Genomic DNA, 18,526 nt, shown 5'->3' on the forward strand with positions numbered 1-18,526 from the left:
CTCTCCCACGCACAGAAGGTCCAGGAACGCCGTCGGACGGAGCCGCCCGCTGACCGGAGTTATCAACTAATACAAAATTAAAGATATTAACAATATTGGCAAATGTGTCCAACACAAATAGGAAACGGTTTTAGGGACGGAGGGAGTACAAAAAACAACGTACTCATCTTCTGGTGACGCCCGTTTCAGGCAACGTGTCCTACGCGCATGCTGTCATATGCCACGTTACATGTATCAGTGTTTTAACATTGACACGTGTTTGACATGCACGCACGCTTTCATTCTTCATACCATACTAGTTTATATATATAATTTGTATTGCCCCTTGCAGTTCCCATCATATTTAAAGCTTACATGTTTTCTCGATTTGTTTGTGTTTCAAGAGTCTTAGCAATTTGTAAGCCAAATCTTAGCAAGAGGTATAGCTTTCCGGCAATCAGGACAAGTTTTTCGACAAGCAGTGCAAATTTGCGGTACAAGTTATTTGTGAGAGGAATGGCTTCCCAGTTTCCTCCTCAGAAACAGGAGGCTCAGCCAGGGAAAGAGCATGTGATGGACCCTAACCCTCAGGCCACTAGTCACCACTACCACCCTGCTAACAAACTTCAAGTATCACATCCTCTCTCTCTTGTGTTTGTGTATATATTCTTGATTATATGTATAATTATATATATATATATATATATGATATAATCATATTGCAGGGAAAAGTGGCATTAGTTACTGGTGGTGATTCAGGAATAGGAAGATCAGTATGCCATTGTTTTGCGCTAGAAGGTGCCACTGTGGCCTTCACTTATGTTAAGGGTCAGGAGGACAAGGATGCTAAGGACACCCTGGATATGATAAGGAAGGCTAAGAGGTCCGATGCCAGAGATCCGATTGCGGTGCCGACTGACTTGGGGTTTGATGAGAATTGCAAGAAAGTTGTGGATGAAGTTGTCAAAGCATTTGGCAGAATTGATATTCTTGTTAATAATGCGGCTGAGCAGTACAAGGCATCGTCAGTTGAGGAGATTGATGAAGACAGGCTGCTAAGGGTGTTCAGGACTAATATATTTTCCTACTTCTTTCTCACTAGGTAACTTCTCTAACAAATGTTAGTACAATGAAAACTCTTTGCTTGTGAGGATTCGAGATGCTGTGTGTGTTGTTTTTTGCATCTACTAGTTACAAAAATTGATTTTTAATGCGTGTTTTATGAAAATATGATGTTTAGGCATGCATTGAAGCATATGAAGGGAGGGAGTTGCATAATCAACACAACATCGGTGAATGCGTACAAGGGCAATGCAAAGCTCCTTGACTACACATCTACCAAAGGCGCAATAGTAGCGTTCACCAGAGGGCTTGCACTGCAGCTGGTGGAGAAAGGCATTCGTGTTAATGGCGTCGCCCCGGGACCGATCTGGACACCATTGATTCCAGCATCATTTGACGAGGAAGAAAGTGCGAAATTTGGGAGTCAAACACCAATGAAAAGGGCAGGTCAGCCAATTGAAGTTGCCACGGCCTATGTTTTCCTTGCTTCTAATGCTGATTCCTCATATTACACTGGACAAGTTCTTCATCCAAATGGTAAGGCTCCACTGCAGGGAGTTTCTTTGTTTTATTAAAGTTTAATTTTGTCTGATTCTGAATTTTGGTGTATCAAGATGTTACTGCCATATACTGAAGTAACTAATTCTTTTTAACTAATGTGCAGGTGGTTCAATTGTTAATGCTTAATGTGTGAAAAAGCTTACTTCCCATGAGAAGCTTATGGGAAATGTTGCGGGGCCTTGCAGCTACTAATTAACTATTGCATCTATGGCTGTACTTGTTCTTAGAGATCTTTGATGGTTGTATGAGAGGGGTAGCATTTGTACATGTAAAGTCTCTTATATGTGGCAATAATTATGAAACACTGCTGTACTTTTCTCTTTGTATTCTCTCTTTCTACCGGGTTCTGTGTAAGAATACTCTCTACCTTATTAAAAAATCAAGGCCCCGAGTTGGGCTATTTATAATATAGTACTCCCTCTGTCCCTCTCATTTGTTTACACTTTCTTTTTTGGGATGTCCCTTCCAATTATTTACATTTCAAAATTTTCCAAAAATAGTAAAGTTTTTATAATTTTTAAATTAACTATATCCACTACTTTTCTCCCCTATACCCACTTTATACATATAATATTAATCGGTCTTACTATTTTACTCACATTTTCAATTTTTCTCCACTAATTTATCATTTTTCTTAAACTCCGCGCCCCACCCAAATGTAAACATTTGGGAGGGACGGAGGGAGTAATAATCTTCTTATTTTTTAAAAAAACTAAGGTCCCTAGTTAACCTTTTTATTTAAAAAATTTTAAGGTTCCTAATTGTAACACCCTTTCTATTTTTTATTATCATAAGTAGCCGGTAGTCGTTATCCTTGCTATCCTTCGGGTACAGACATTATAAGAATTCCCGCTTAAACCAACGAAAAATGGTAACGAAAATAAATCCGTTGGTAATTGGTAATTACCAACGGATTGCCAACTAGACTACGGAGAGCGTAATGATGTGTCAACAGACGTTCAACTTTGCTTTTTATGTCTGTTACTATGTCTTTACTATTCCGTTAATACTATTTCGTTGATATGTTTAGTGAATCTCCTATTATTCTGTATATTTGACGCCATCTACCTTGATATATCGTCTAGTTTGACCGATATATTCGGTATCTCATGTTTATTAATACTAACCTACTTTATCTACTTCTCTGAACAAAACCACCAATCTTCTTTCCAAATTCAGCACAACCTCTTCACAAATTTTTTTCTGCTATCAATAAGATTAGTAAGATTAGTTGTTCTACATCAATAATCTGTATATGTTAACGTTTATATGAACATAATTAATGATCGATAGCGTTTTTTTTTTGTTAATATTACGCACGCATGTTAATTATTTTTAATTAGTAAAAGTGCATGTTAATTAATATTAGCTAATATATATTAATCTTTTTATAAGTATGAAAAAATGAAGTTATCATAAAATAAAATGTCATGCTAGTCACAAGTAAGATTCTGTGTTGTTAATTAGTTCATTAGCTCGGTCCACTACAAGAATATCCGATTTTGATAACATAAAATGTCGTTGTTATGTTATAGACATCCGTTGACAAAGCTCTCTGCCAACGGAATAACAACTAAAATATTTCATTGGAGGAAACGTTATTGGGAAATCATTGCCAATGGATTTGTTTTCATTACTAAATTTTACAACGGAATAATAGCATACTAACAACAGAATTCATGTTTGAGACCCCGACAACATCCCGACCAACTTAGTGACAGATTATTCCGTTAGTACTACTTAGTACTAATATCAACCCTATAATAACGATTATTATGTTTCTACTAATATCAACCATATAATAACATAATGTCCTTTGTTAAATTAAGTGACAAATTTCCAATGATATATAAGTTAGTACTATTAGCAATACTATGGAAATGATTAAATCTGTTGCCACTACAAGAAAAACGGTTAAATACAATCGATTCAAAACCGGTCGTACATATGGGAGTGATATTTAATAAGTCGGTTGTATTTAGTGTAAATGCGATCGTCTAAATTCAACTGGTTAAATACAATCGCTAAATTCGACCGGTTAAATTCGATCGCAATCAGTCGAATTTGATTTTGCCAAAAATTTCAAATTTTCATTTAAAATTTGGAAATCCCGCAAAAATTACCTAAATTTTCTGGAAAAAATCAAAAAGTGCGCCAAAAACATAAATTCAACACTGCACGGTTGAATTAACAAAATTTTGTTTTAAAAAAAATCTGTCCAGAAACTAGAAAGAAATTTCATATACCGATAAGTTTCTGAGTTCCGGCAAACTTGAGGGAACCATAACAAGCTCAAATAAATATTTTCCAACTCGTTACTATACATCAAACAATTAAAAACTACTTTAAAATCATGAACTGAAAATAACAACATCATTTCAATAAAAAATCGTCAATTCCGATCAAAATAAACGAAATATAGCATTTTCCGGTCAAAAACACAACTAAGCCAGTTAAACTATAGTCGTGTACAAGTCCTTCAGCATACAGTTAACTACATATAACTCTATTTTAAAAAACTTTATGGTTGCGACAGGAGCGAATTGACCCTCTGATAAGTGGCATTTTATACCACTTAGAGCGTCTGAAAATAGCTTAAATTGGTGCCTTGAAATCAAGTATTTTGTGTATTTGATGCGTTTTTCTAGTGTTTATGCATTTCAGGGTATTAGTTGCATTTCGGAGGAGTAATCATCAAGAATAAGTCTTGGCATGTGTTCACCATTGCGAGAGGAAGGAAATGGGCAGATTACAGCGAAGAAACGGAGCAAACTCAGGATTTTTCCAGTAGGGTCCTGAGCGCCCGCTCAGCATAAAGCTGAGCGCCCGCTCAGCTATGCTGAGCGGCCGCGCAGGGTCGGGAAAAAAGATAATTTATTTTAGGACTTCTACTTCTGTTTGGCTTCCACTTCTATGTAATCTGAGTTTTATGGGACTATTATATAAGTAGATTTAGAGACGTTTTCATGAGGTTGGATCGTTGTATTAAGAAAGGAGCGTATGAGATAAGGAAGAAGACTGTTTTAGCACACAGCAACGAAGTGGAAACATATTTTCTTGTGATTCTTATTTCGTTGTAACGTTGGATGCTAGTTTTCTTACTTTGAACTTAATTACTCTTGTGACGTACTCTGATTTAATATAATTAGTTTAGTTATTATTCTCTTGTGTTTGTTTATCATGATTTCATATGAACCCATGATGACGATAAGTGCTATTATGGTCTAATCGTGATCATGGGGTCGTAACGGATTTGCTATGGAATTCTTTAGTTAATTGTTTAATACCTTAGTGTGTGATGATTGTATGATATCTAGTAGTGGTTGTGCGTATTCGTCTTATGTGCGTCGTGAACATATAAGATATGGTGTTAATCTCTTGTGAAGCGACGGTGGATCTTGAGATTTGGAACTTGCCATGCTAGCATAGGTTCATGTATGATGTGCATGATTAGTGGGTAACTCTAACAGTTTTATTTTCCCTGTGTAATCAAAAGGAATAACTTGTGCTTAAATCATTATGTTGTCAATTTCTGTAGACATATAGGAACTCAACATAATTGATGCATATTCAACTTCTATCTTAATTGTGGATGCTTGGTAGAATAGTATGAGTACAATAAAAGTTGGCTTTTATCAGTTTCGTGTTATTCGATTAATATCATCACTGTCACATGCTAAGGTAATAACAATAACTATTGAAGGAAGTAGTAATGAAGTTGTGATCTCATGAGTGTTTTAATATTGTTAGTTGAAGTGTTATTTAAGTGATAAACTAAGTAATTAATTGTAGTTAATATTTAGTCAACAATTCTAAGTGTTAGTGTCTTAACATTGAGAAGTAATCATACGTTGGTGCGTGAGTTTAATTAAACAATAATTAGTCTGAGTCTCTGTGGGAACGGACTAGAAAGTATTCTATATTACTTGCGAACGCGTATACTTGCGTGTATTTTTAGCGCGTGTTTCCGCCCTAACAAGTTTTTGGCGCCGCTGCCGGGGACTCGGCGAATTTTTTTAGAGTATATACTTACCATCATTGGTCATTAGGACTCAGTGATTAGGACGTAGTTGTTACTTATTGTTTCTGGTTGTGTTTCAGGTACTTAAGCGAGCGTTTATGCAAACTCGTTCTCGTACTCGCAAAAGGACTTTAGATACATCTGAGGAGACAGACGAAGTTCTTGATATTCCGGAAAAGATAGATTTTGAAGATTCGGATTCAGGAACTGAGCAGAAAGAACCAGTAATCATGGGTGATCGTATTGTTCAGGCTGATCCAGCTCTTATGGACTTTTCTCGGCCTAAAATTGATGACATTCAGTCAAGCATTCTTCATCCGGCTATTCAAGCTAACACCTTTGAAATCAAGCCGGGTACTATCCAGATGGTACAGAATTCTGTTTCTTTTGGAGGAGCTGCGACTGAAGACCCCAACATGCACATAAGGAATTTTGTCGAGATCTGCAGCACTTTCAAGTATAATGGCGTGACTGATGAGGCTATCAAGCTGAGGCTTTTCCCATTCTCACTGAGGGACAAAGCTAAGGACTGGTTACATTCTGAACCAGCTGGGTCTATCACTACTTGGAAAGATCTTGCGCAAAAGTTTATGGTGAAGTTTTATCCGATGGCAAAGACTGCTGTTATGAGGAGTGCTCTTACTCAGTTTGCGCAACAACCTACATAATCTATGTGCGAAGCTTGGGAACACTACAAGGAAATGTTGAGAAAGTGTCCACATCATGGAATGCCCGATTGGATGGTGATCACTGGTTTCTATAATGGTTTGGGGGCCCAATCTCGGCCCATGCTCGATGCAACAGCTGGAGGCGCTTTGTGGGCCAAAAGCTATACTGAGGCTTATAATCTTATCGAGACTATGGCTGGAAATGAGCATCAAAACCCAACTCAGAGGATGATGCCTGGGAAGGTAGCAGGTATTCTGGAAGCCGATGCAGCCACCGCTATTGTAGTGCAGCTCCAGGCGCTGTCGATGAAGGTTAATTCTCTAGCTACATATGGAGTTAATCAAATAGCTATGGTCTGCGAGCTTTGTGCAGGTTCTCATGCTACGGATCAGTGTTCTCTTGTCAACGAATCTGTTCAGTATGTGAATAATTATCGGCGACAACAGCAGCCTGTGCCAGCTACTTATCATCCTAATAACAGAAATCATCCAAATTTCAGCTGGGGTAATAATCAGAATGCTATTCAGCCACCATATCAGCAAGGTGTGAGTAAACAGTTTAATCCACTTGGATTCCAGCAACCACAGCAGTATGCTCAAAGGCAATCATATCCTCTACAGGGAAGTGCAGCTGCACCTACTAGTGCTGATTTTGAGGAACTTAAGCTGTTATGCATGAGTCAGGCGGTTTCTATCAAGACCTTGAAAAATCAAATCGGTCAAATAGCCAATGCAGTGCTCAATCGTCAACCTGGCACACTTCCCAGTGACACGGAAGTACCAGGCAGGAAGAAAGCTAAAGGGCAAGTCAAGGCTATTACCTTAAGGTCTGGGAAAGTTGCTGATGCTGAAAAGGCAAAAGAAGGAGAAGCTGAAGTTAGAGATGAAGAAGCTAAGCAAAAGGAGAAAACGGCGGAACCAAGGAAGACTACTGTTGAACACACTCTGCCTGAGGGTAATACAGGGGAGAAACAGCTCTATCCTCCACCACCTTTCCCTAAGAGATTGCAGCAGCAAAAGCTGGATAAACAGTTCGGTAAGTTTCTGGAGGTGTTCAAGAAACTTCACATCAATATACCTTTCGCTGAGGCTTTGAAGCAAATGCCTAGTTATGCGAAGTTTATGAAGAGTATTCTTTCAAGGAAGGTGAAACTGGATGACCTTGAGACCGTTGCTCTAACGGAAGAATGCAGCGCTATTCTGCTGCAAAAGTTACCTCCAAAGCTTAAAGATCCAGGTAGTTTCACCATTCCTTGCACCATTGGCAAGTTGACTTTTGACAAGTGCCTTTGTGATTTGGGAGCAAGCATCAATCTGATGCCGTTGTCGATCTTTAAAAAGTTGGATTTGCCTGATCCAAAACCCACCTACATGTCTCTACAATTGGCTGATCGTTCTATTACTTACCCAAGGGGCATAGTGGAGGATGTGCTAGTCAAGGTGGATAAGCTCTTCTTTCCTGCAGATTTTGTTATTCTGGATTTCGAGGAAGATAAGAAGATTCCCATAATCTTGGGAAGACCTTTCTTGGCTACTGGCCGTACCTTGATAGATGTGCAGAAAGGTGAACTTACTATGCGGGTACAAGATCAGGATGTGACCTTCAACGTGTTCAAGGCAATGAAATTCCCTACAGAAGACGAGGAGTGCTTAAAAGTGGATGTGATTGATTCTGCGATTACTTCAGAACTCGATCACATGCTAATGTCTGATGCATTGGAAAAGGCCTTAGTGGGGGATTTTGACAGTGATGATGAAGATGGCGACGAGCAATTACAATATCTGAATGCTTCTCCCTGGAAGTGAAAACTGGACATGCCGTTTGAATCTCTTGGTACTTCTGACCTCAAGAATGCTGTGGTAGCAAATGAGAAGAATGAGCTCATCCCCACTCGAACAGTTACATGATGGAGAGTATGCATGGATTATCGAAAGTTGAACAAAGCCACGAGGAAGGATCACTTCCCTCTCCCATTCATTGATCAGATGCTTGACAGGTTGGCTGGTCATGAGTATTATTGTCTTCTGGATGGCTATTCAGGGTATAATCAGATTTGTATTGCACCAGAGGATCAGGAAAAGACCACATTCACGTGTCCATTTGGCACGTTCGCTTTTCGCAGAGTTTCGTCTGGGTTATGTGGCGCACCAGCCACTTTTTAGAGATGTATGATGGCGATATTCTCTGACATGATTGGAAATAATGTCGAGGTGTTCATGGACGACTTCTCCGTCTTTGGACATTCGTATGATGAATGTTTGAATAATCTTCGTGCCGTACTCAAAAGGTGCGTGGAAACTAATTTGGTGCTCAATTGGGAGAAATGTCATTTTATGGTGCGTGAAGGCATTATTCTTGGGCATAAGGTCTCTAGCAAGGGTCTGGAGGTGGACAAGGCCAAGGTGGGAGTCATTGAAAATCTTCCACCACCTATTTCTGTGAAAGGAATCCGTAGTTTTCTTGGTCATGCGGGTTTTTATCGGCGGTTCATCAAGGACTTTTCAAAGATATCTAAGCCATTGTGCAACTTACTTGAGAAAGATGTGCCTTTCAAATTTGATGATGATTGTTTGTCGGCATTCGAGACTCTCAAGAAGAGTTTGATCACTGCACCAGTTATTACAGCACCAGATTGGACAGAACTGTTTGAGATGATGTGTGATGCAAGTGATTATGTGGTAGGTGCAGTTCTTGGGCAGCGCAAGAAGAATCTCTTTCATGTGGTCTACTATGCGAATAAGACCTTAAATGGGGCCCAAATGAACTACACCACTACGGAGAAGGAGCTCTTGGCTATAGTCTTTGGTTTCGAGAAATTTCGATCTTATCTGCTTGGGACAAAAGTGATAGTATTCACTGATCATGCGGCCATTCGCTATTTGGTTTCCAAGAAGGATTCGAAGCCGAGACTCATTCGTTGGGTGCTTTTACTTCAGGAATTTGAGTTAGAGATCAAGGATCGAAAAGGTACTGAGAATTAAGTAGCTGACCATCTTTCTAGGTTGGAGAATCCCGAGTCTACTTCACAAGATAAAACATTGATCAATGAATCTTTTCCGAATGAGCAGTTGTTTGCAGTTCAGGAGGAAGAGCCATGGTTTGCAGATATTGTAAACTATCTTGTCAGCAATATAATGCCTCCTAATTTGACCTCAGCTCAAAAGAAGAAGTTTCTGCATGAGGTGAAGTGGTATATGTGGGATGAACCATATTTGTTTAGACAAGGAGCTGACCAGATCATCAGGAGATGTATCCCGTTCTGTGAGACGGAGGGGATATTACGAGACTGCCACTCCACAGTTTATGGTGGGCACTATGGTGGAGAGAAGACGGCAGCTCGTATTCTGCGAGCAGGTTTTTTCTGGCCTACTTTGTTTAAGGATGCTCATCAGTTTGTTTTAAGGTGTGATCGTTGCCAAAGAGTGGGAAATTTGACGAGAAAGGATGAGATGCCGTTAAACATATGTCTCAAAATGGGTAGAAGTCATTATGTCTCAAAATGGGTAGAAGCCAAAATCGGTTGCAGGATGCTGGCAGTCGATTATGTCTCAAAATGGGTAGAAGTCAAAGCTCTACCGATAAATGATACAAAGGCAGTGCTGAATTTTCTTCATAAGCAGATTTTCACAAGGTTTGGAACACTTCGGGTAATCATAAGTGATGAAGGGTCGCATTTCTGCAACCGTAAGTTCACTTCTATGATGCAGCGTTATAATGTGAATCATCGAGTTGCTACTGCCTATCATCCGCAAACAAATGGTCAAGCGGAAGTGTCTAACAGAGAGATCAAGCGCATTCTAGAGAAGGTTGTTTGCCCGTCAAGGAAGGATTGGTCTTTAAAGCTCGATGAAGCTGTTTGGGCTTACAGAACAGCATACGAAACTCCACTTGGTATGTCCCCGTTTCAGCTGGTGTATGGTAAGGGATGTCATTTACCTACGGAGCTTGAGCATAAGGCCTACTGGGCGTTGAAAAAGTTGAACCTGGATTTAGATGCAGCTGGTAAGAAGAGAATGCTTCAGCTTAATGAACTTGATGAATTCTGACTTCAAGCGTACGAGAATAACAAAATGTACAAGGAAAAGGTGAAGATGTGGCATGATAGGAAGCTACATCCTAAGTTATTCGTGCCGGGACAACAAGTTCTCTTATTCAACTCTCGTCTCCGACTCTTTCCTGGGAACTTAAATCAAGGTGGTCTGGACCTTTTATTGTCAAAACTGTGTTTCCACATGGAGCGGTGGAAATTTTTGAGAATGATCCGGACCAAGCATTCAAGGTTAATGGTTAGCGTTTGAAGCACTACTATGGGGACATGGCAAACCGAGAAGTGGTTAGTGCCATTTTATTGTCAACTTAAAGAAGGTACGCAACGTCAAGCTAATGACGAAAAAGAAGCGTTGCGTGGGAGGCCACCCATGATTTGTTGTTACAGAAACCCTTAGAAGTTAATAACCTATCCAAAAACACAAAAAAATCAGAAAAACGGGACTGAATTTTTTTTTTCCAATGACCCCCTGAGCGCCCGCTCAGCTCTGCTGAGCGACCGCTCAGCGGTCGACTGCCAGAAAATTTTTTAAGTTCAGAAAAAAATCAAAAAAATCAGAAAAATAAAAAAAAACCAATTTTAGCCCATAAACCCACGATTTTTTCCTACTATCCCATCATTTTATCCCTCAACCCCACTCCTAATCTAGTTTTAACCTAATTCACATCCTATATATACATACACCTATCCTACATATCCCCCACAAATTTTCTACACTCAAACTCTCTCCCAAACAAAAATACTCAGTTCTTAAACACTTTTATTCAAGATTCAATGGCACCCAAGAGAGCACGAACTATTGATAGAAGCAGCACAGTCCCTACTGCTGATTCATCGAGGGGTACTGCTGCGAGGCCTCGGTTGAATGACAGAGCTGCGGAGGAGGAGTACACTAGGCTTTTGGGGAAGCCGATTCTGAAGGAGAGAGGGTTTTTGCCATCGGGGAGGGATGATGAGTTGCTACCTATGATTGCAGAGAAGGGGTGGATAGCTTTTTGTGAGTCGCCCGAAGCAGTGCCGATGAGTGTGGTTCGCGAGTTCTATGCGAACACGAAGGCTGAGAAGAATGGGTTTTCTATGATCCGAGGGCTGACGGTTGATTATCACCCAGCGGCGATTCGCCGTGTGATTGGGCAGCGAGAGAGGAAGCCCGAGGAGGAGAACTGGAATGAGAAGACTGCTGAGGATTTCGACTTGGATTTAATTTGTGCTACTCTCTATAGGCCGGGCACAGTGTGGACCTTCAAGACCGGCACTAATGAGTATCGTCACTTCCCGGCGATCGCTACGAACAGGTATGCCCGTGCATGGAATGCATTTATTTGTGCTAGTATTTTGCCTTCTTCACATGCACATGAGGTCACAGTTGAGCGATCACAGTTATTGTGGGGAATTCTTAATGAGGAGTACTATGTGGACCTTGGTGAGTTTATCTACCAAGGAATTCTGAAGTTTTTGAGGGGAACTAAGCACATGAACATCCCTTATGCATAAACGGTCACAAAGCTTTGCTGTAACACCCCCAGATCCGGGGTCAGGGATTCGGGTCGTCACGGTCTTTCTTTCCACAATATCACTTCACTTAATTAACAATAAATAACCTCATACTGTGACCCCACACTAACACACACCACAACCCGTTATAGTCTCAGAGATGAAATTGAAATAAGTACAAGTCTTTGAATCCACAATTTAAAAGTTATTACAACCCAAAATACTTACTTGATAAGTTTACAATTAATTGCCATTATCTGCCATAAGTTATAATTATACATAAATGAATTTCCAAAAGTAGAAGGTCTGATCTACAAATAGATCTACCTCTGCAGCTATAGCAGCTATGATCTCAACGGGAAGGCGCGGGGCGCTTCCCACGCTCTTGCGCTGGGTATGCTTGAGTCTGGCCATTTTTCCTAACTGTTGTTGTGTGATGAAGAAATAAAACAAGAGTGAGCATTACAGCTCGCAAAATAATATATAGTGTAAACAATAACGCAAGCATCTAAATGGATAACTTGCTGGAAACCTTTATCAGGTGAAAGATAATTACTTACGGGATATAAGCAAAAACAAGGGATGAAGTTATCAAATACTTCACTATACTTATATCATTTATAAAGCTACTTGAACTACCACTGTTCAAAGTATTATAGGTTTCAAAAGGTCATCCCATAGATGAGACCACAAGTTAAGACTTGAATAGATTCAATCTATGAAATATTATTGAATGAAATAAAGTTACGAGATACTTTATTTAGTCCCGATATATATATCCACATATATATCTCTTAAACATTTCCTGGAACCTCTGTTATGTAAATTATGAACAGAGTTTGTAACATCCAATAAATTTTGGAAAGGAAAAGAATTTTGGCATAAACCCGATATCTTGCTGATCAGGCAAAGATACCAATAAGTAACATTTTCTACTAGTAGATGGATGAATCCCCCACCGGTCATCACCCTGGCCTCATTAGGACCTTGTGCTGGACCGCCACCCGGCCTCTTACGCGTTGATGGACTGCCACCCAGCCACTTACACTTTGATAGACCGTACCCCGGCCTGTCGCTTATGCCGACTCAATTAGATGGGCTTACTTCCCGAACGTTGGGTAAGTAATTAATTCATTTGTTTTCTCAAAACAGCAACCACGTTGCAAATGTAAAATACACCACAGAGCTGGATCCCCCAGGTTTTGAGCGAGTATTTAAATCCCCTTTGAAAGGAAGATCTTAAATATAAAAATGAGTTTTGGGGTCCACTCTAACTTTAAAAATCATTTTGAAGACTCGAAAACATTTTTAAGAATGTTTGGAGTACTGCTATTAAAATAAATCAGTCCCGATATATTAGAAATATTTGAATATTATTAGTTAAATAATATTCTCATAAAGATAATCCTTATTAAAATATTCGAAGTAGAAGTTTTAAAACTCATACTTGAAATGGATATTAAATAACCAAAGATATACTTATACGAAAGTACTATCTTTATTTGAATAATCGAAAATAAGTTTGATTATCGAAACATTATTCTTTAATAAAATAAAGAATATTATTAAATAATAAGCGGAGTCATAATGCCTCGATTGAATATTATAAATAATATTCATTAAATAAAATAAAGTGAGTCATACATCCTCAAATGAATATTCAATTAATAATCATTAAATATAATAAACAGAGTCATAAGTCCTCGAATGAATATTCAAATATTATTCATTAATTAATATAAAGTTATCGAATAAACCTTATTCGATCAATAGTTTTGAAAACTATATCCATATATATATAAATATATTTATATATATATATATATACTCGGGAACATCGACTCCCGGTTTAGAAATATGTTCACCTTTTGATCCCCTATACTAAGGGTAAACTCAAATACCGCTTATCTCTAGCATAGGCATTATGCAACTATAAGCATTGAACCAACAGATATATAAATCAAGAATATGAAACAGGCATGCATATATACCATATCACATACTACAATATATCGCAAGAATTTGCTAATAACAAATATGCATTTATCGCAAGATCATGCATATACACATATACATCACAACAACAGTTATACGGGTAGAAAACTTGCCTGAGTGCTCCCGGATAGGCTTAAGCTTAGAGTGGGTCCGATAACCTATGAACAACAACATAAGTCGGAATTAGACCCCGGTCTCTTAAGAAACTAGACTTTAACCATTTAGAGACCTAATGTTCGCTTTCGCGCTTAACGATTTACTTAAGTCGCTCGAGTATCCTCGGCTCCACCATTTTTAATAAATTAACCATTAAGGGTTTTGAGGCGATTCTTTCGCGAGTGTCTTACCAACTACCTAATACACTTTACATAAATGATTCATACTCCCACTTAGGCCTTTAAGGTCTTTAACCTATGTTTCAAAGTAAGGCGAGTGGTAATGGTTCGGTCGCGAAACACCGTTACTTAAAACGGTCGTTTCTCCTATACTGTACATCGGAATCAAACGAACTATATATCAAAACGAAGCTCGTAACATGAACTATCTAAACATGGCAATGGTTAAAACCTAACAGTGAGTTCAAGGGTTCTGATGTTAAGAACAAAAACAGTCTACGGTAAATCGGGCATTACGACGGCTATGTTTACGCGATTTCCCAAATTTAAACCAATCCAAATCAATCACCAATCAATCCCAATTCATTCATACAACCAACATCCATCCAAAACACACTACAACAGTCCCAACACCTCAAGTTCTTCCAATTTATGTTATTCTCATCATGAACTTAAACTATACTTAATTCCTTTAACAAATCAACAAGATTCAACATTCATACCACTACCACTCCAACCCAAACTCTAAACAAACAAGCTTCATGCTTCACATATACTATATTACTCATAACCATTCCTAAATACTCAAAACTAAAGCTAGGGTTTGGAGTTTATACCTTCTTGAAGCTTCTTAACACAATCACAAGAGCTTTGAATGCCTAAAGAACCTTGATCCTTGCTTGTATAACCTTAAACTTTCATAAAAATTCAAGAAACTAAAGTTATTTCTTTGAAAGTTACTATTCACCATCTTCTTCCTTGAATTATTGGAAGAGATTGTGAAGGAATTTGAAGCTTAAACTCATGGAATAGCTATATCTATGCATAAGGAGTACTAGATAATTATCTTACCAATTAAGGAAGCTTGGAACTTGAATTTTGAAATTCTTCTTCTTGAAAATGAGGAAAAGCCGAGAGCAAGTTTGGAAGAAAGAGAGATTTTTGTGTTTTTGTGATTTGTTTTGATTTGCCTTGGTTGTTTTTGTTTTGATTTTGGTTTATTACCTTATTAACCTTGAACTTTGTGTGGTTATCATTCATCCACACCTCCTTCCCCCTATGTCATTTTTATGTCACCTTATGATGTCATCATCCCTTACTTGCCCTCTTATTATTGGTTGGATGACCTCATCACCCCTAACCTCCTTGATTAACTTACTAATTGTTTGCCTAATGACCGCTGACCTGTTATACGGTTCGCTTAACTTTCGTTCTCGTTTCTCGTTTGAGTAATCATACCCGGGATCTTATTACTTGGGTTTCCTTAGCCTTTCTCAATACATTATAATCCTTTTATGATCCTCTCTTATAATCGTTTAATTTAAATCCTTTTTATCATGTTACCTTATACTCAATTCTTTCCGTATCTAGTGGATTTCCGAGAAAAATCAAAGTGTTCGGAATTGGATTCTAACGATCTTTACATACACCTATATACCATATAGAGTACTAATAAAATCTCAGAATATCCATAACAGAACCCCTACATAGTGTGGCATGAAAGTTTTCTTATTCAGCATAATCTGCAAAATCACTATTCATAAGGGTTTCAAAAATTTCCAAAAATTGGGGTTATTACAGTCTCCCCTCCTTAAAAGGATTCCATCCCGGAATCAGATAGAAAATGAATAGGGATACTCTCTTAACATTGCACTTTCTAACTCTCGAGTAAATTTTCCCATATTGTGGTTCTTCTATCAAACTCTGAATAGTTTGATAACCCTTCTCCTAAGCACTTGTTCCTTTTCACTCTATAACCCTTCCTGGTTGCTCCATATAGGTAACGTCGGGTTGCATGTCTATGTGCTCATATGCCCCTATTTATCTGGCATCCGAATTACACTTCCTTAACATTGATACGTAGAACACGTTAAGAACTTGCTACATGTTCGGGGGGTAGGCTAGCTCATATGCTAACTTCCCAATATGTCTTAATATCTCCAAGGGTCCAACAATTCGTGGGCTTAGCTTTCCTTTCTTTCCGAACCTCATCCATCCTTTCCAAGGGAATACCTATAACAACACTAGGTCCCCTACTTCCTATTCCTTGTCCTTTCGTGTCAAATTAACATACTTCGTGTGCCCAGCTTGGGCTACTACCAGCCGTCCTCTGATTAAATCTATTATATCCTTGGTCCTTTGGACTACTGCGGGTCCGAGCATCTTGCGCTCTTACAACTTCATCCTAACATAAGGGAGATCGATATTGTCTTCCCTCAAGGATCTCATAAGGCGATATCTCAATACTGACATATGATCTATTGTCGTAAGAAAACTCAATCCGTGTTAAGTGACCATTTCAAATTCTTTCAAGTCTATTGCACAGACTCTCATCATAGCTTCTAGCATTATAGCTTTTGCTTCTCAATACCCATTCTTTTCCAGTTCGTAGTCATTACTATCTTCCGTACATAATACTATATTGGTTCTATAACCTTTTAATAACCACGTCAACCTTAGTATCACGAATGTGTTAGATTCAGAATACCACCGTACTGATACTACTCCTTTCTAGCTGCTTCTATCTTTGAAAGTTTGATCCATCATATAGAAGTAAAAGAATTCATTGAGAGATCACTATGATCATGAACACTTGTTATATCGCATAGTTAGTACAGAAGGTGGCCAGCCTTTAGTACTTGACAAGCAATTAAACAATAGATGGTATCCTACTAGGCTTCTATCACATAGATAGATAGTCATTCGGCAATACCTCCCCTTCTGGAAGGGTTGTTCTTCTTAGCTTACATGAAATGAAAAGAAGAGAAAAGAACGAACTGAAGAGAATTGTATATTCGTAAAAAAAAAAAATTTATTGCCATAAAATATCTGGCTTGGAATCTACCTCTGAACTATAGAGGTTTGTCATAGGAGAACAAAACATATATGTATTTATATCAACATCAAGTATTATAGCATCGTATTTCACATGCCTAAATATTTTTGCTATTCCGTCTATCATTCTATGGACCCATACTCTTCCTCGAGCTTATACACAATCACCCTTGAAACTCCCTCAATATCGAAAATCGAATCTGGGATCTCATTCTAGACATCATCGTTACCAGAATTCTATGCTTGCACCGCAACCTTCCTCATATAGTAATACGACTCTCTATTGATAAGAAGGAATAAATATTCAATAGGTAAATAATCGACCTAGTTTTTCTATCAAAGATAACTTATACGTCAACACGACCCGATTAGTGGTACTCAATCTCAACATTCATTCCAATACAACTCTCACGGTTGTAATCAACTCATTACTCGCAGAATCATTACTGCATTACTATGGTCCACCACTGACCTACTGTCGTCATTCACTTTCCATGAAATCTTAATATCTAACCATACGGAGTCCATACATGTCGTATAAAATTCTTCTAAGGAGTTACATAATCACCATTCATAATTCATGAAGAACACTCCAAATTCTGACGTACTTTCATGACATGAAGTAGATAAAATTGTAGAAGAGGTTCAGTCAAAGCAACGATAGCAGGTTAATACCATTCTTAATCGTATGCCTTAAATAGAAGACTTAACTCAAGGGTTCGTCTAGTCCTTTTTGAAACATGGTCCTGGCTTATCTCAAGATAGTATCTTCTGAGATAGATAGCCCGCTCATGGCGATTACACGAATTAAACCTTTACCAACTACTATTATGGTTGAGTATTGCACAGTCATCAGAAGGATTGTCAATCTTCCAAACCATAATACAACCTTCACGGCTTTAACCATTATTACTGTATTCTTCTGGCACGAGAGCCGATAATTGTCCTCTTACACTTAAAGTGTTGGCCACCTCTTTGGCCTTTCCTGATAGTAAAATTTCCTTACAATCAATGTCCTTTTTAACCACCTCCAAATAAATTTTCTACCTCATTTCAATCACAGCTTATGTGAAAATGTTTTCCTTAAAATCTGATGAGTAAAAAAAATATCACCATTTTTTCATAAGTTATTGCCTCAGTCTTTAGAGGTTAATCACTGTCACGACTGACTCTCAATCATACTTAGAACATCTTATATCTTAAGTCCTAATTGCCCTGAACAATTCCGACCATTACTGGTTCGATCTATACTTTCTCATGGTTTAACACGTGCCCCACTTGGCATCATTATAATTACGTCATATTTCCTTTATCAACATTTCTATTCTTGATAATTTTGAATATTACCTTTCTCCTTGTAAAACCTCATGTATTCCCTAGATACAGGGCATATCAAAATACCCTTTACTAATACTAGAACCATTGTCTATGTGTTTCTGAAAAATTTCTCCACTGATACTTAAAGGTTGTTATTACCTTAATCCTTTCCAATTCATACTGTCAAAACTCATACTATCCCTATTAAGG

At 38.3% G+C, this 18,526-nt stretch overlaps 1 protein-coding gene across 1 annotated transcript; it reads left to right on the top strand.

The window, feature by feature from the left end:
• The first annotated feature begins 326 nt into the window (after positions 1 to 326).
• Positions 327 to 2,032, top strand: LOC141695999 (glucose and ribitol dehydrogenase-like). Its single transcript, XM_074500197.1, has 4 exons — positions 327 to 609; positions 705 to 1,081; positions 1,220 to 1,578; positions 1,706 to 2,032. The coding sequence occupies exons 1-4, from the start codon at positions 355 to 357 to the stop codon at positions 1,726 to 1,728; spliced, it is 1,014 nt and encodes a 337-aa protein (XP_074356298.1). The 5' UTR covers positions 327 to 354; the 3' UTR covers positions 1,729 to 2,032.
• The last annotated feature ends 16,494 nt before the right edge of the window (positions 2,033 to 18,526 follow it).

The sequence above is a fragment of the Apium graveolens genome, chromosome 11 (genome assembly GCF_009905375.1).
Source record: "Apium graveolens cultivar Ventura chromosome 11, ASM990537v1, whole genome shotgun sequence".
NCBI lineage: Eukaryota > Viridiplantae > Streptophyta > Magnoliopsida > Apiales > Apiaceae > Apium > Apium graveolens.